Source organism: Heterodontus francisci, chromosome 9 (genome assembly GCF_036365525.1).
Source record: "Heterodontus francisci isolate sHetFra1 chromosome 9, sHetFra1.hap1, whole genome shotgun sequence".
Lineage (NCBI taxonomy): Eukaryota > Metazoa > Chordata > Chondrichthyes > Heterodontiformes > Heterodontidae > Heterodontus > Heterodontus francisci.
This window is the reverse complement of record NC_090379.1, coordinates 43,757,797-43,776,965: the sequence shown is the minus strand read 5'-3', so window position 1 is coordinate 43,776,965 and position 19,169 is coordinate 43,757,797. Positions and strand designations below refer to the sequence as shown.

General features: G+C 43.2%; 1 protein-coding gene across 5 annotated transcripts in view; it reads right to left on the bottom strand.

Moving 5' to 3' along the window:
• The window catches only part of LOC137373462 (MAPK/MAK/MRK overlapping kinase-like), a 208,999-nt gene extending 192,117 nt beyond the window's left edge, over positions 1–16,882 (bottom strand). For 3 of the 5 annotated variants that reach the window (XM_068038287.1, XM_068038288.1, XM_068038289.1), the window contains exons 1-3: positions 16,721–16,882; positions 11,212–11,244; positions 2,698–2,812 (exon numbers count right to left, since the gene is read on the bottom strand). In XM_068038287.1, the coding sequence (XP_067894388.1) occupies positions 2,698–2,812; positions 11,212–11,244; positions 16,721–16,829 (257 nt within the window). In that variant the 5' untranslated portion in view covers positions 16,830–16,882. Of the gene's footprint in view, positions 1–2,697; positions 2,813–11,211; positions 11,245–16,720 lie in introns of those variants that run through there. The other 2 variants (XM_068038290.1, XM_068038292.1) reach the window with 2 other exon arrangements.
• Between the last annotated feature and the right edge of the window lie 2,287 nt (positions 16,883–19,169).

Here is a 19,169-nt window from a genome sequence, read left to right as displayed (position 1 = left end):
GCGGCACAGTGGCGCAGTGGTTAGCACCACAGCCTCGCAGCTCCAGTGACCCGGGTTCAGTTCTGGGTACTGCCTGTGTGGAGTTTGCAAGTTCTCCCTGTGACCGTGTGGGTTTCCGCCAGGTGCTCCGGTTTCCTCCCACAGCCAAAGACTTGCAGGTTGATAGGTAAATTGGCCATTGTAAATTGCCTGTAGTGTAGGTAGGTGGTAGGAGAATTGTGGGGATATGGGATTAATGTAGGATTAGTATAAATGGGTGGTTGATGGTGGGCCGAAGGGCCTGTTTCAGTGCTGTATCTCTCTAAAACTCTATTTGACAAGGTTCCATATGGCAGACTGGTCAGAAAAATGAAAGCCCATGGGATACAGGGGAATGTGGGAGGTTGGATCCAAACCAGGAAACAAAGGGTAGTAGTTGATGGATGTTTTTGCAAATGGAAAGAGTTTCCAGTGGCGTTCCACAGGGCTTAGTGTTGGGTCCCTTGCAGGTTTGTGGTAGATATTAATGATTTGGACTTAAATGTGGGAGGCATGATTGGGAAATTTGCTGATGACACAAAAGTTGGCCGTGCAGTTGATAGTGAAGAGGATAGCTGTAGACTCCAGAATGATATCCAATGGTTTGGTTGAGTGGGTGGAAAAGTAGCAAATTGAATTCAAGCCAGAGAAGTGTGAGGTAATGTATTTCGGGAGGGTAAACAAAGCAAGGGAATACACAATAAATGAGAGGATAGTGAGAGGGGTAGAAGAAGTGAGAGACCTTGGAGTGCATGTCCACAGGTCCCTGAATGTGGCAGGACAGGTAGATAGAGTGAAGAAGGCATATGGAATGCTTTCCTTTATTGGCCAAGGTAGAGAATACAAAAGCAGGGGTATGATGCTGGAACTATGTAAAATGCTGGTTAGGCCACAGCTGGAGTATTGCATACAGTTCTGGTCACCACATTACAGGAAGGATATAATTGTTCTGGAGTGAATACAGAGGAGATTTACAAGAATGTTGCCAGGGCTTGAAAGTTGCAGCTATGAGGAAAGATTGGTTATTTTCCTTAGAACAGAGGAGGCTGAGGAGTCACTTAATTGAGATGTACATAATTATGAGGGGCCTAAATAGAGTTGACAGGAGGAACCTGTTTCCCCTGGTGGAGCGGTCAATTACCAAGGGACACAGATTTAAGGTGATTGCTGGAAGGATGAGGGGACAAGAGGAAAACCTTTTCACCCAGAGGGTGTTGCGTGCCTGGAATTCACTGCCAGGAATGATGGTGGAGGCAGAAACCCTCAACTCATTTAAAAGGTATCTGGACGTGCATCTGAAGTGATGTAACCTGCAAGCTACGGACCAGGTAATAGAAGGTGGGATTAAATTGCGCGGCTAGTTTTTTCAGCCGGCGCAGACGCAATGGGTTGATTGGCCTCCTTCTGTACCATAATTTTTCTGTAGTTCTAACCACAGGGTCTCTTTTTCTTCAGCCAAACCCATGCTGGGCCTGCCATCTATCCCACCCAGGTTCATGCTATGTTCATCCTCACCCTCTCCAGTCCTGCTGACACTGATTTCCATCTCTATCCTCTAGTCCATAATGGCACTGTGTACCTCCTCAATGCTTCCAATCCATTTGCATGGTGTCCCTCTTTCTGCACCCCACACCTCAACCATACTGGAACTGGAACTGGATGCCTCCCCCCACCCCCCGCCCCATGCTACTCCCTGGTTTTCCTCTCTGTTCCCAACCCCTACCCAAATTCCAGTACATCTCCCCATGTCAAGCCCTACCAAAGCTTCCCCCATGTTTCCTATTGAGTCCTGTTGCTGCTACGGTAAAAGTTGAAATGGCTGACTGGAGCTACATCATGTGGTTATGTAGCCACATTCAATCACTTCAGCTTTGTACTATGGCAGCAACAGGACTCAGTAAGAGCCAAATCAAGCCTCAGACTGGGACTGATTTAGTGACCTCCGATGATAAGGGCAGTTAACAAGAACATACCACCATTTCTAACTCTCTACAAATTTAAAGTAGCTACTAGCCATATAACCATGTATACACAGTGGCACAGTGGTTAGCACTACAGCCTCACAGCTCCAGGGACCCGGGTTCGATTCTGGGTACTGCCTGTGTGGAGTTTGCAAAGTTCTCCCTGTGTCTGCGTGGGTTTTCTCCGGGTGCTCCGGTTTCCTCCCACAAGCCAAAAGACTTGCAGGTTGGTAGGTAAATTGGCCATTATAAATTGTCACTAGTATAGGTAGGTGGTAGGGAAATATAGGGACAGGTGGGGATGTTTGGTAGGAATATGGGGTTAGTGTAGGATTAGTATAAATGGGTGGTTGATGATCGGCACAGACTCGTTGGGCCGAAGGGCCTGTTTCAGTGCTGTATCTCTAATCATAATCTAATCATTCCACTAAAAAAATGTCAGTAGGAAAAAGTAATGATTTTAAAATCTATTGGTGATTACTAGGCTTTATTAGTTAAAACGAATTAATTGCAATGACAACTTGTAACAATAAAATGTTTCGAATAGTGCATATAACCAAGGCTCATATCAAATAGTTTGGAATTATTTTATAATTACTTGCTCGATTCGAGTAAGTTCGACTAAGACAACGCTAAGATTAAAAAACGATTTCACAACATATTAAACTATCGTAAATAACAAATTCACAATTTTTACGGTATAATGATTTGAATTTACCTTTCGATATGATGTTTCATCTTTTTACAGGCGTAGTAGGTCCCATTTTTTAAGCTTTGCGCCTTCCAGACCTCTGAAAATGTCCCTTCGCCTATTTTAGCTATTAGTCGATATTCTTTTTTTTAAAAAAGACAGTATTTAATTAAACAAAGCAACATTGGTTTACAACAAATCTAAACTGCCTTGTTTTTATAACATTACACAGGTAGATCCCATGCCCTTTGGGCCAGCAGCAGGTAACAAATCTTCACATCTTGTTTTGCACTCACACACACTGATACCCAGGTGTGCACAAGATGGCATATCATCTGCGTGGAGCTGTGTCCAACTATGGTCGCGTGTTTCTCGGGCTGGTCTATTTCATGCAAAATATCATTCTTACTATTCATCGTCGGCTCATGGTTTAAAAATTTAAATACATTTCCGGGATCGATTTTTTTTTAGTGTAAAACCTCAGCACACAGATGAACGGGATTCAGGCAGCAAGCCGAGAGTGAGGAGGAGGGGAAGCTGCCGACCGCCATCTCATATCGGCATTGCCCTAGAAACCGGGCACGCCTGCCCTCTGACCCCTGCTCCTGGGCTCGAGCGCCGGCTGCTAGGTGGCCAGGTGTGGTCAGGGAGGGCCTCTGCCCGCACCTGCCAGGCCAACTCTCTAACCTCTGATGTGACCGCGCATCTTTTCTCTCGTAAGTCAGGGAATTTTTATTTGCCACAGTTGATATAACCCAAACGTTTGATTGTATATATTTATCTTCTAAAAACGTGAACAGTCAACATTTTGAGAGGGGGAGGTGGACGCAGTTGCCCTGCACCAAGCGCATCAACACAGCGTAAAGCTGCAAGCTCCAGCCGTCAGGTGGGGCTTTCCACGTCCAGAAGTGGATTTGGTCCCAGTTCAATGTGATAATCGTCATTTCATGCTACAGTGCCGAGTCACCCGATACTTGTGGGGTAGTTACTGCTTTCAGGCAACCTTCTCATCGAAAATCATACAGATGAGGCGATTTCACACCCGACTGAATGGGTGCCAATTGCTGTGTAAAATCATACGGCATGACGCCCCACCAAAGGTGATAAGTTTTTAAGACTAAGAGCAATCTATAATGATCTATTTCACAACCATGCTTCCATATCTTTGTAATGATTTGAGCCTCACTGTGAAAATAGAGCCCAAACTGCAACCTTCAAAGTGCAAAAATGGCATTTGTTTTTTTTTTCTCCCATGCACTTTCTATCCTGCATTTTCTTTTTTTTTCTCTACCTTGCGTTTTCTGTCTCGTTTTATCAGCTCTCTTCAAAGTCTGCTCTGTCGTAAGATTTGTGGGCACCTGTATCATTTTTCTTTTGCTTTCTCTGCCTGGAGAGTGAGAAAGCAACAGAATGGGAATGTGGAATTATTCCGGATGTATGATGTAAGTGAAAACACTCTGATAAAACTGTATGCCCTATAAATTTAACAGAGTGTGATATACATGCACTAATGTTGGCAAAATCCTGCCTCCAGCATTCTTTTGTTAGGGAATGAAAGAAAAATTTCAAGAATCCCAAACTGGAAAACTTTTACAATACAGAAAAGGTCATTTGATTCTTGGCACCAGCTCTCTGAAAGAGCTGTTCACTTAGCCTAATTTCCCTGCTCTTTCCTCATATCCTTTCCTTTTCATCTTCAAATATTTATTCCCTTCCATTTTAAAAGCTATACAATTCAACTTGTTTAATTGTCACTGCTTGGGACAACTATGCAAATTGAGTAAAGCAACAAAAATCAAGGCTGGTCTGGTGCACAACAACCTTTCTTTGTCTAAATTTTGAAAAAAAAATTCTACAAGTTTGAATACAGTATAACATTTTAAAATTACATCTTAAAAGGTGAATATAACATCTCAAAAATCAAGAAACATGCACACATCTCGGGGGGGGGGGGGGGGGGGGGTGTGACGGTTGAAGTGTGAAAAAATTGTGATTTTTTTGGTGAACATCAGAAGTCATCAAACTCCACAGTTTCCCTTGCGGTGCATAAAATTTATCAAACATTTCACTATCTTTGGCCTGATGAATCGATGCAGAATGCACAGGTCAGAAGTTACTTCTCTAGCTTGGGAATTTCCATTTCTGGCACATCTTCATTAACTACCACATCACCTCAATTTACTGGCTGCAGAAGATATGTCATGGCTGCTTTTATTTCAGACTATGAATTATTTCTAGATATAAATCCAATATGAGAAATCCTGAGGTGCAATTGATACAATATTCTTGCTTCCATCATTGGGCCCTCTAGTGTTCAGTTACAAAATATAAAGTACAATACATATCAAATATAATTTTTGTTCCCTTATTGATGATGTGCAAGACTTACATACGAATTAGGAGCAGGAGTAGGCCACTCGGCCCCTCGAGCCTGCTCCACCATTCAATAAGTTCATGGCTGAACTCATTACTCCACATTTCCACCTACCCCCTATAACCTTTCACCCCTATGCTTATCAAGAATCTATCTACCTCTGCCTTAAAAATATTCAAAGACTCTGCTTCCACTGCCTTTTGAGGAAGAGAATTCCAAAGACTCACAACCCTCCGAGAGAAATAATTTCTCCTCACCTCTGTCTTAAATGGGCAACCCCTTATTTTTAAACAGTGACCCCTAGTTCTCGATTCTCCCACAAGGGGACACATCCTTTCCACATCTACCCTGTCAAGACCCCTCAGGATCTTGTATGTTTCAGTCAAGTTGCCTCTTACTCTTTTAAATTCCAGTGGATACAAGCCTAGCCTGTCCAATCTTTCCTCATAAGACATTCCCCTATTCTAGGTATTAGTCTAGTTCAGCACCAAATTGGCTTTCCCAACCTGCATTGTGTGATATTATGTGCAATGGATGCACAGCAGGCCTCAGTGTACAATGATATGATGTTCTGACCCGATGGTGAGCATTGCATTATTGGATCCAAAGTCAATCCAAAGCATTTATTTCCCTTTACTTTGGTTGGCATATCCCTCACTTTACCATTACCATCAAGCCAGTGGACTAACCCTGGTTCAATGAGGAGTATAGGGGAGCAGGCCAGGAGCAGCACAAGGCATACCCAAAAGTGAGGTGCCAAGCTGGCAAAGCTACAACACAGGACTACAGGCATGCTGAAGGGCGGATGCAGCATGCGAAAGAGAGAGCAAAGCGATCCCAGAATTAACAGATCAGATCAAACCTCTGCAGTCCTGCCACACCCAGTCGTGAATGGTGGTGGACAATTAAACAACTAACTAGAGGAGGAGGCTCCAAAAACATCCATATCCTCAATAATGGGGGAGCCCAGCAAGTCCGTGCAAAAGACAAGGCTGAAGCATTTGTAACCATCTTCAGCCAGAAGTGCTGAGTGGATGATCCATCCCGGCCTCCTCTTGACGTCCGCAGCATTGCAGATGCCAGTCTTAAGACAATTCGATTCACTCCACATGATATCAAGAAACAGCTGAAGGCACTGAATACAGCAAAGGCTCAGGGCCCTAACAACACCTCGGCTGTAGTACTGAAGATATGTGCTCCAGAACTAGCTGTGTCCCTGTTCCAGTACAGCTACAATACAGGCATCTACCCAACAATGTGGAAAATTGCCCAGGTATGTCCTGTCCACAAAAAGCAAAACAAATCCAATCTGACCAATTACCACCTTTTCAGTCTACAATCAATCATCAGTTAAGTGATGGAAGATGTCGTCAACAGTGCTATCAAGCAGCAGTTAACAACAACCTGCCCAACTATGCTCAGTTTGGGTTCCACCGGGGCCACTCAGTTCCAGACCTCATTACAGTCTTGGTCCAAACATGGACAAAAGAGCTGAATTCCAGAGTTGAGATGAGAGTAACTGACCTTGACATCAGGGCAGCATTTGACTGAGTGTGCAATCAAGGAACCCTAGCAAAACTGAAGTCAATGGCAACCAGGGGGAAAGGTCTACACTGGTTGAAGTCATGCCTAGCACAATAGAAGATGGTTGTGGTTATTGGAGGCCAATCATCTCAGCCCCAAGACATCGCTCCTGGAGTTTCTCAGACTAGTGTCCTTGGCCCAACCAAGCTGCTTCATCAATGACGTTACCTCAATCATAGGGTCAGAAGTGGAGCTGTTTGCTGATGATTGCGCAGTGTTCAGTAGCATCCCAATATCTCAGATACTGAAGCAGTCTGTGCCTGCATACAGCATAACATGGACAACATTCAGGCTTGGGCTGATAATTGCGAATAATATTTGTGCCACACAAGTGCCAGGCAATGACCATCTTCAACAAAAAAAGATTCTAACCATCTCCCCTTGACATTCAAAAGCATTACCACCACTGAATCATCAACATCTTGGAGGTTACCATTGACCAGAAACTTAACTGGACTAGCCGTATAAATACTGTGGTTACAAGTGCAGGTCAGAGACTGGTAATTCTGCAGCGTGTAACTCACCTCCTGACTCCCCAAAGCCTGTTCACCATCTACAAGGCACAAGTCAGGAGTGTGATGGAATACACTCCATTTACCTGGATGAGTGCATCTGCAACAACACTCAAGGAGTTCAACACCATCCAGACAAAGCAGCCCACTTGATAGGCACCCCACCCACCACTTTAAACATTTATTCCCTCCACCACCGGCGCATGGTGGCAGCAGTGTGTACTGTTAAATTCCAGAAAGCTTGTGAAAGGATAATACTGTCTTTACTCAGTTTCACATTTATTGTACAGAGTAAAATGGATTACAAACAAGTAGCTCCTCACTCAAAACTCCGCCAGTCTCAGTAAGAGTCTCCATATAAGTGCTCAAGACCTCAATTAACACCCTCCACCTGCATATAATTAAACAAGTGATACACAATTAACAAGATACATTGCAACAACTTGACAAGGCTCCTTCTACTGCACCTTCCAAACTCGTGACCTCTACTACCTAGAAGGACAAGGACAGCAGATGCATGGGAACACCACCACCTGCAAGATCCCCTCTAAGTCACACACTATCCTGAGTTGGAAATATATCGCATTTCCCTAACAGCACTATGGGTGTCAAAGGTGGCAACTTATGGACGAGATGAAAAACTGAGGCCTCGTCTGCGCTCTCAGGTGGACATAAAAGATTCCACGGCACTAATTTGAAGTAAGAATGAAGCAGAAATCTGTAAACGGTAGGAAGATATCAATGGGCTAGTCAGGTGGGCGAAACAGCGGCAAATAGAGTTCAATCCAGAGAAGTGTGAGGTAATGCATTTGGAGAAGGCAAACAAGGCAAAGGGGATACACAATAAATGGTAGGATCCTGAGAAGTGTAGAGGAACAGAGGGACCTTGGAGTGCATGTCCACAGATACCTGAAGGTGGTTGGAAATAAGGTGGTCAATAAGACCTTTATTAGCCAAGGCAAAGAATATGACAGCTGGGAGGTTATGCTGGAGTTCTACAAAACATTAGTTAGGCCACAGCTGGAGTACTGTGTGCAGTTCTGGTCACCACACTATAGGAAAGATGTGATTGCACTAGAGAGGGTACAGACGAGATTTACGAGGATGTTGCCTGGACTGGAGAATTTTAGTTATGAGGAAGATTGGATAGGCTAGTGTTCAGTGCTGTAAATTTCCATGATTCAATGAAGAGTTGGGGGGGTTCTCACAAGACTCCTGACCAATATTTATCCTCCAACCAACATCTTTAAATTTGTTCATCGGATGTCAGTGTCGCTGGCTAGGCCAGCATTTATTGCCCATCCCTAATGTTTACTTTGGAACAGAGAACAAAATCGGAACTCAGTGATGCCATTGATTCTCTAGCCAGCGGAAAAGCCCCTGGGAAGGACGGCATTACCCCTGAAATAATCAAGAGTGCCAAGCCTGCTATACTTTCAGCACTGTACAAACTGCTTTGCCTGTGCTGGGACGAGGGAGCAGTACCACAGGACATGTGCGATGCCAATATCATCACCCTCTATCAGAACAAGAGTGACCGCGGTGACTGCAACAACTACCGTGGAATCTCCCTGCTCAGCATAGTGGGGAAAGTCTTCGCTCGAGTCGCTTTAAACAGGCTCCAGAAGCTGGCTGAGCGTGTCTATCCTGAGGCACAGTGTGGCTTTCGAGCAGAGAGATCCACCATTGACATGCTGTTCTCCCTTCCCCAGCTACAGGAGAAATGCCGTGAACAACAGATGCCCCTCTACATTGCTTTCATCGATCTCACCAAAGCATTTGACCTCGTCAGCAGACGTGGTCTCTTCAGACTACTAGAAAAGATCGGATGTCCACCAAAGCTACTAAGTATCATCACCTCATTCCATGACAATATGAAAGGCACAATTCAGCATAGCGGCGCCTCATCAGACCCCTTTCCTATCCTGAGTGGCGTGAAACAGGGCTGTGTTCTCGCACCTACACTGTTTGGGATTTTCTTCTCCCTGCTGCTCTCACATGCGTTCAAGTCTTCAGAAGAAGGAATTTTCCTCCACACAAGATCAGGTGGCAGGTTGTTCAACCTTGCCCGTCTAAGAGCGAGGACCAAGGTATGGAAAGTCCTCATCAGGGAACTCCTCTTTGCTGACGATGCTGCATTAACATCTCACACTGAAGGGTGGCTGCAGAGACTCATCAACAGGATTGCGGCTGCCTGCAATGAATTTGGCCTAACCATCAGCCTCAAGAAAACGAACATCATGGGACAGGACGTCAGAAATGCTCCAACCAATATCGGCGACCACACTCTGGAAGTGGTTCAAGAGTTCACCTACCTAGGCTCAACTATCACCAGTAACCTGTCTCTCGATGCAGAAATCAACACGCGCATGGGAAAGGCTTCCACTGCTATGTCCAGACTGGCCAAGAAAGTGTGGGAAAATGGCGCACTGACACAGAATACAAAGGTCCGAGTGTATCAAGCCTGTGTCCTCAGTACCTTGCTTTACGGTAGCGAGGCCTGGACAACGTATGTCAGCCAAGAGCGATGTCTCAATTCATTCCATCTTCGCTGCTTCTGGAGAATCCTTGGCATCAGGTGGCAGGACCGTATCTCCAACACAGAAGTCCTCGGGGTGGCCAACATCCACAGCATATACACCCTACTGAGCCAGCAGCGCTTGAGATGACTTGGCTATGTGAGCCTCATGGAAGATGGCAGGATCCCCAAGGACATATTGTACAGCGAGCTCGCCACTGGTATCAGACCCACCGGCCGTCCATGTCTCCGCTTTAAAGACGTCTGCAAACGCGACATGAAGTCCTGTGACATTGATCACAAGTCTTTAGGAGTCAGTTGCCAGCGATTGCCAGAGCTGGCGGGCAGCCATAAAGGCGGGGCTAAAGTGTGGCGAGTGAAAGAGACTTAGCAGTTGGCAGGAAAAAAGACAGAAGCGCAAGGGGAGAGCCAACTGTGTAATAGCCCTGACAACCAATTTCACCTGTAGCACCTGTGGAAGAGTCTGTCACTCTAGAATTGGCCTTTATAGCCACTCCAGGCGCTGCTTCACAAACCATTGACCACCTCCAGGCGCTTACCCATTGTCTCTCGAGTCAAGGAGGCCAAAGACTCGACTATGGGTGTACCTGCACCACTTGGACTGCAGTAGTTCAACAACATGGTTCGCCATCATCTTCCCAAGGACAATTAGGGATGGGAAATAAATGCTGACTTTGCCAGCGACGCTCACATCCCAAGAACGAATTTTTAAAAATCTGGGTCAATTAGGACGCTGGTACTGAAAGGCATTTTCAACTTTCAAAACGGCTGTGGGAAGCATTCGGAATCTGACTTTTTAAATGATTTAATTAAAAAATTTTTGGTATGATTCTGATAATTTATCTAACTTTTAAAATTATTAAATTTAAGTGTCTTTTTAACATGATTCTGCTATCATTTATCTGACTTTTAAACTATTAAATTTGACTGACTTTTTAACATGAATCTGATATTTATCTGAAGTTTTAAATTTAAATGATTAACGGGATTCTGATAAGGTTTATCTGTTTTAAGTCATTAAATTTAAATGACTTTTTAACATGATTCGATTATGACAGGTGCTGCAATAGTTTAGTTTTGACAGATTCTGTGGGCATGGCTTCTGTCCTCTGCACCATGTGATCTGTCCTTTACCCCTGCATTAGAAAACACTGCAAAGCTATGCTGGAGCCCAGGAGCTGGGATGAGGGAATCCTCCTGCCTTCCAGGTGAAATTCCCGCATCCCCCTCACCAACCAATCATCGTGTTAAGTAAGTGGGCACTTTAGTTGGAGGTCAGCGACTAGTGCCGTCACTTCGTTCCCGACCACAAAATCCGGCCCAATGCATTCAGATCTTTACGTATTACTTGTTATGCTTCCCAGTCACTTAAATATTTTGTGTGTGACGTTCATTTATATGAGAGCAGTGTCGTGTTCATTCTTCTGACATTTAACTGGAAGAAATTCACAGCAAAAGGCAGTGAATTAAAAATAAATAAATATGCCGTTTCACAACACTTCTCTGTTCTATAAGTAAGCTTACGTACTTACCTAAGAAGCAACGTTTCCTGGTGTTTCGGTCCTCTAAATTTAAAAGATGATATAAAGTAGTTATTATTAAGATCCTGAAGTAATTTTTCCATAAAATGTTTTGATTCACTCCTCATTAAAAATTCCATTTACAGTAACTTTGTAAAAGTCAACAAGGTATTTTGAAGTGCAGAACCCTCTCATTCTTATTCCTTACTGTATGGAAATCTACCTCTGTCCATTATCAGTTCTCTGGTGGACCCTTTTGGCTTCTCTTTTGTGTAAAAGTTCTAACTTTTTAATTTCTCTCAGAAGGTAAATCTGTTAAATGTATCCACATCAGACCATTCAGACTGTCAGTCCATGAGGTCACACCAGTTTATTATTGCATCATCTTTCAACAGTACGAGTGACAGAGATCAGGATATATTTTCTACCAATGAGGTATAATAAATATTTCCAAAGGTAAATCTACCAAGATGATAAGGCGTTATAGTCAACTTCACCACTGATGTATTTATCATCACATATGGTCAAATGATATATTCTTTTCCATAAAATAGCAGATATGTGTAATCTGATCTGCCACGCGGAGGCGACTTTGGAAGCGGAGGGAGAATTTTGGAAAGGTGTGCGTCAGCTTGTATACTCGACACAATCCCACTCTAAATGATATTGCCAGCGGTGGATTCAGAATGTTAAGAGCTACCTGCCCAGCAGGGGCACGTAGGCAATTATTGGCAATTGTGCTAAATTGGGGGCAGAATGGTCATGCTATCAGGATCTTCCCGATGGCTCTCCCTCTGTGACTGAAGTCCGGCAGATGGTTAGAGTGGCTTCCTGGTGGCAGGCCAGGGGACCAGTGAGGCCTCCTTTAATTCCCCTCATGCACCCCTGCCAACATGGAGCCTTAAGTGCCAGAGGGCCATAGCTGTGGCTGCAGGGAATTCTCCACAATGTTGGGCTGGCAGCTTTGGCAACAGTTTATTTCTTTGCATTCAAAATTCTTCATAGGCCGTTTCCATCTTGACGTGGCCTTGCGGTGTCCCACCTACAGCGATGGCATTCACCTCTCCCAGTGGAGCTTCTGGCCACTCAGAGCCATTGGCCCCCCTGCCTGCACAGCCCGCCCGCTGTCCGGACCTTAATTGGATGAGGCTCCTGTTAATTGGCTGCCTCTGGGAAGATTGCACAGACAAGCGGATCTAATAAATTATTGGGGTTGGGACCCAGAAATGGTCCCAACCTGTATTTAAAACTTTAGGCGGTAAGATTCCACCCAATGAATTTCTGTGTAAAAATAAAGCCAAACTACCACATATCGAATGTAAAGTGGTACGGTTAGGTGAGGAGGGTTCAAAGGGCTTCCGTCTTTTCCCTCTTTTCCCTCTTGTTTGACCACAACAGGTTTAATTCTTTTTTTTAAATGGATGTACTTGCCAAGTCAGTGAGTATTTAATTATTTGTGTGCTATGATCATTATAAGAACTAATCAGACAGGTTTTCTTGAGTTTAACAAAGAAAGAGGTTAGCTTTATTGTACTTAAACCGATCTAAGTAAAATAATAAATTATGCTCTAACTTTCACACACACACACACACAAATAGGTTACAGAGTGGGGAAGGGTAGATTGGTCAAGTTAGAGTCCATTGAATAAAAAGGGTATACAGTCTGAGAAGTCTGGTGATTTGGCTGGCTTCTAGCTGAATTTGGTAGTCCTGAGGCTTCCGGTTTGAAGTGATAGATGGCTTATTCGGTGGGTCTCTTGGAGATAGTGATGCGGATGATTTTACTCAAGTGGTCTCTGGTTGCAGCCAGAGTAAGCAGAGATGGTCAGTCAGCAGGCAGAGTTCAAAGCTTGCAAGCTGGAATGGAGAGAGATAGAGAAGGGAGGGACCTCCACTTGGGTCTGCACTTGTCAGAGCCCAGATGCTTTTCAGCCTGCTGCAGAGAAACACCAGCTTAAAACACACAGATTTGGGGGGGGGGGTGGTGCTTGTCACATAACAGTCACCCAGTGATTCAAGCATGGTAGTTAGCAATGTCTTTCTTCTTGGAACTAAAACAGCCTATGTCTGGGATTTCTTTCTCATAACCAGGGTCCCATTGTTCAAGTGATAGTTTTAAGATTTTAGATTTAGAGATACAGCACTGAAACATGCCCTTCGGCCCACCGAGTCTGTGCCGACCATTAACCACCCATTTATACTAATCCTACACTAATCCCATATTCCTACCACATCCTCACCTGTCCCTATATTCCCCTACCACCTACCTACACTAGGGGCAATTTATAATGGCCAATTTACCTATCAACCTGCAAGTCTTTTGGCTGTGGGAGGAAACCGGAGCACCCGGAGGAAACCCACGCAGACACAGGGAGAACTTGCAAACTCTACACAGGCAGTACCCAGCATGGAACCCGGGTCGCTGGAGATGTGAGGCTGCGGTGCTAACCACTGCGCCACTGTGCCGCCCATAATAGTCTTGATGCTTTGCTAATGGGAATAGGCAGTTCCCTTAAATTTCCCAGGTCTTGGTTCTTACTAGGACGGGGCAGACACTTCGTCTCCACCTCACAGTCCTTGGAATGTAGGATACGGTGTTGCATATAAGGTGGCCATCTTAAGCTGCTAGCAAAGTCACCTCATAGCATGTTGGCATGACAAAAGCATTGATTGTTAATTTTAATTATTCTCTTTAGCCTCTCATCGTCGCTGTCAAAATGTATCAGGAAATGGTAAGAGACCAAGTACAAAAAGAGAATTGACCTTATTTCTGATGACCACTTGGAACCTTAGCTTCTCGTACAACATATAACTTTATTCAGTGAACACAGCATGTGAATGATTCCAATTTGTGGTATACGAGAGGCTGAAGACCACACAGTAATCCTTCCAACTACCCGGACACCATAGGCTAAAAGTTCAATGAGGCTGTACCCATTTAATTAGCAGACAATGGCACCAATGTGCCCAATATCACATGTACATTCTAAACTGGAAGTGCATGCCATTTTGGTATAGTCATCAAAAGAGTCATCCAAGGCTTACATCTGAAACCGGTGTTAGGCCCTTTACATCTGGAAATGAGGGACCTAGTATCTGTTTGATGCCGCCTTTACCAATCAGTTTGCCCTGAACACAGCCATTACGAAGCCTGCTTTGTTCTGTAAAATAGGGTCTACGTATGGCATAACCACTTGACCTTAAAGGAACCTCTGGAGGCTGCCACCAATGAGGTAAGTTTTGTAAAATATACTTACTTGAATGTGGACTCGGGGGCAGTCGGGGTGCTCCTTGATAAGACTTATTTTGCCCATCCAACCTAATTTCCCAAAATGTAGTTAGCATGTGGAAATTTTCTCAGGTATATCCTGTCCACAAATAGGGTGTAAGGATAATCCCAACAACTACAAGCCAGTCAGTTTGACCTCAGTGGTGGGAAAGCTTTTAGAAATGATAATCCAGGAAAAAATTAAGTCACTCGTACAAGATTGGATTAATTAAGGAAAGCCGGCACAAATCTGTTAAAGGCAAATCATGTTTAACTAACTTGAATTAGTTTTTTGATGAGGTAACAGAAAGGGTTGATGAGGGTAATGCAGACCTCCAAAAGATGTTTGATAAAGTGCCACATAGTAGGCTTGCCAGCAAAGTTGAAGCCCATGGAATAAAAGGGACAGTGGCAGCATGGAAATGAATTTGGCTGAGTGACAGGAAACAGAGAGTAGTTGTGAACGGCTGTTTTTTACATTGGAGAAAGGTACATAATGGGGTTCCCCAGGGGTCAGTACGAGGGCCGCTGCTTTTCTTGATCTCTATTAATGACCTAAACTTGGGTGTACAGGGCACAATTTCAAAATTTGCAAATGATACAAAACTTGGAAGTATTGTTAACTGTGAGGCAGATAGTGATAGACTTCACGAGGACATAGTCAGGCCGGTGGAATGGACAGACACGCGACAAATGAAATTTAATGCAGAGAAGTGTTAAGTGATACATTTTGGTAGGAAGAAAGAGGAGAGGCAACATTAAATAAAAGGTACAATTCTAAAGGGGGTTCAGGAACAGACAGACTTGGGGGTATATGTGCACAAATCGCTGGAGCTGGCAATGCATCTTGAGAAAGCAGTTTAAACGCATATGGGATCCTGGGCTTTACAAACAGAGATATAGAGTACAAAAGTAAGGAAGTTATGATGGACATTTATAAAACACTGGCCGCAACTGGGGTATTGTGTCCAATTCTGGGCACTGTACTTTAGGAAGGATGTGAAGGCTTTAGAGAGGGTGCAGAAAAGATTTACGAGAATGGCTCCAGGGATAAGAGACTTCAGTTACATGAATAGATTGGAGAAGCTGATGTTGATCTTCTTAGAGAAGAGAAGGTTGAGAGGAGATTTGATAGAGGTGTTCAGAATCATGAATCTAGACAGAGTAGATTGGGAGAAACTGTTCTCATTGGCAGAAGAGTCGAGAACCAGAGGACACTGATTTAAGATGATTGACAAAAGAAGCGACGGCGATGTGAGTAAGAACATTTTTATGCAGTGAGTGGTTAGGATATGTCTGAGAATGTGGTGGAGGCAGATTCAATCGTGGCTTTCAAAAGGGAATTAGAATATTATCCGAAGAACAAAAAATTCTGTGCTACAGATGGGGGAGTGTGACTAGCAGAGTTGCTCTTGCAGAGAGCTGGCATGGACACAATGGGTCAAATGGCCTTCTGTGCTGTGACCATTCATCCCCTCAAGCATGTTCTGAAGTTCAATTAGATCATGGATGATCTGAACCTCAATTTCATTTACCTGCCTTGCAGCATATCCCTTGATATCCTTACCTAACTAAAATACATTGATTTCAGCCTTGAAAATGTCAATTAACCCAGTATCCACAACCTTTTTGGAGAGTAGAGTTCTAGGTTTATACAACACTTTGTTTGAAAATGTGCTTTTAGATTTCACTCTGAAATTGCCTAGCTTGATTTCACAATTATGCCCCCTTATTCTAAATCTCCCCACTACAGAAAATAATGTTTCTGCATCCCTTCGTCATTTTAAACACCTCACCCAGATCTCCTCTGGACATTCAAACCTCAAGGGAATACAAGCTAAGTTTATGGAACACGTCCTCATAATTTAACCCTTTTTTATTATGGTAAAATTCTAGTAAATCTGCGCTGTACCAAGGCCACTACATTCTTCCTGATGTTCAGTGTCTGAATGCAGTTCTCAAGATGGAGTCTAAGGCTCTGTACAACTGAAGCATAACTTCCTCCCTTTGTATTTCTGTCCATTTGAGGTAAATGCCTTATTTTTAAATTTGTTTTATCTACATGCGCAATAGTTTTAGTGTTTTGCTCTTCCAGTCTCTTGTTTCTCATCATTAAGAAAATATTATGGGGTTTTTTGGATCCAAAGGTGAATAACCATAAAGAATGGCACACAAAAGAGACCGACTGCTAGTCTTAAACCACAATTATCTTTGTCTCCACAATATTCAGTAAATATGACAATAATGTCTCACCTTTAGCTCTGAGTAAATTGCTGAGTGTGAAATGAACCAACACCTTTTGGTTGTAACATTGTTTTTCTCGAAGAGTTCCATCGTTCAACAGGTCTATCATATTTGTCATCCCGACTAAGATTGTTATTGAACACCACTTTGGCGTAAATCAGTTGCACGTAATGTTTAAAACGAGTGGAGAAATATGTCCGCCAATCCTGTGTTACAGTTTGTTTACTCTGGTTTCCAGGAGATTTTGGATTTCAACCAGTTTTTTTTTAAATTTAAACCACTCATTTCGAAATATAAATCTTCGAGAAGGATTTTTATAATTGCTGAATTACTCTTTAAAATATATATACTATATAAAAATTAGTGCTTCAGTTGCTTCTCCTAACAAATGATTTCGTCATTTGTTCCAGTCGCTAGCTTTACAGATCGCCTTGTGCCAAAACAAATATAACACGAAGCATCGTGTAGAGGATTTCAAGAACAGCTCAGTCACAGGCTACAGTTGGAATAACATTGAGCTAACAATGTTAACAACTATAAAGTCACCATAAGTTGATTTAAAAATATTCTATAAAAGGAAGTTGCTGGCATTTATTATTTCATACTTTCTAAGAAATCTGACAACAATCCAACATAGAAAACTTGCAGTTTCGATGTTCTGTAATATCTGATTCAAGTGCATAATTCAAGATTCCGTTTTTTACGACTGTCAAATTATAGATAAACAAAACTTAGTCGGTAATAGAGTGCAACTACATTATTTAAAATAAATACACTGAACGTGGATGGATATTTTACTGTTGCATAGCAGTAGCAGTACCTGTGTCAACTAGGAAATGGCGGAAATGTGGTTCAATTCTTTTGTCACTTAAATACACAAGTTAGGCGGTGGCGTTGCCGCCAGTGGACATATCGGGCGAAAGGGACAGTGAGAGAAATGGGATGCACAAATAGGCAGGCCTATGGACAAAAGGAGACTACCAACAGATACAGCAAGAAATGAGTAAATGTGCATGAGCTAATTAGGTCGTCAGGGCCTTGGGTCGAGGGCGTCACTTGAACTGGGCATCCAGCTAAATATGGTCTGTTGGCCGAGAACCATACCACATTTGGTCCCGGATTCGTTTAAAAAAATAACGGCGAGTTCACATCACACACCGTTATTACCGCATAAAGAAGCAATTTGTGGTAATGAAAGTGGTATACGTGAGTTGAGAATCACCACAAATTTCCCGATGATTGCACTGCTCCGTCGTTAGCCTCACAAAAATGGGATCTTGCTGTCAATCTCCCCATGACTGTCAAGACATTGCTGGTTTTGCACCATAAATACAAATCAAGCTGGCTGCGGAGAGTTCGGGTTGTTGGTTCTGTTAAAGGGATAATTTATGGTCCCAACATACCACTTAATCTTAGTGGCCCAGAAAGGGAACAAGTGAAACTGTGGAATCTCACTTCTGCAGGTAGTAAATTGTTCCCAGGGGTTTATTTTAAATTTTATTCTCTTACCCAACCTTTCTTCATTCTCTCTATTTTTCTTTCTGTATCCAATTTGACTCTAATTTTTTGGTGCAAAATTTACTGGAGTTGAAGGATACGGAAGAAGATCTAACTCACGTTGCTCACCGCAAGGTGCCCTTCTCCAGCAAATTCTGGGCCATTGAATTTATCCACATTTGGGGGGGGGGGGGGGACCCCCCCAAGTTGCTTTCTAATGTTTAATGAAGTACAAGGGGATTCTTTTTAATGATTTAAACGTATATATAACTAATATGTTTATTTTAACCCCAATATATTTTATCGTATTTAATTTCTTTTTTTTTAGAGATACAGCACTGAAACAGGCCCTGTCGGCCCACTGAGTCTGTGCCGACCATCAACCACCCATTTATACTAATCCTATACTAATTCCATATTCCTACCACATCCCCACCAGTCCCTATATTCCCCTACCACCTACCTACACTAGGGGCAATTTATAATGGCCAGTTTACCTATCAACCTGCAAGTCTTTGGCATGTGGGAGGAAACCGGAGCACCCGGAGGAAACCCATGCAGACACAGGGAGAACTTGCAAACTCCACACAGGAGTTTGCACAAGAAATTCTTCTTGAATTAAATTGTTGATTTGGTGCATTGTTGTATGATTACCTGGTGAAATTCTCATACCAGAGCATATAGCCCATGGAAATGAAAATATGCAGATTTTAAATGTTTAGGCCACGTTAAACAAGTTTTGAAAGGGTTTAAAAATGGAATGTTGTTCTGGAGTTCAACAGTGATCCAATCAGAACAGGACCTGTGCTAACTCTGAAGGTGACCAGTGACAGAATGTGGCATAGTTGGTACCCAATGGTGGGGGAGCCCAGAACCAGGGATCATAGTCTAAGGATACGGGGTAAACCTTTCAGGATTGAGATGAGGAGAAATTTCTTCACCCACAGAATTCGCTACCACA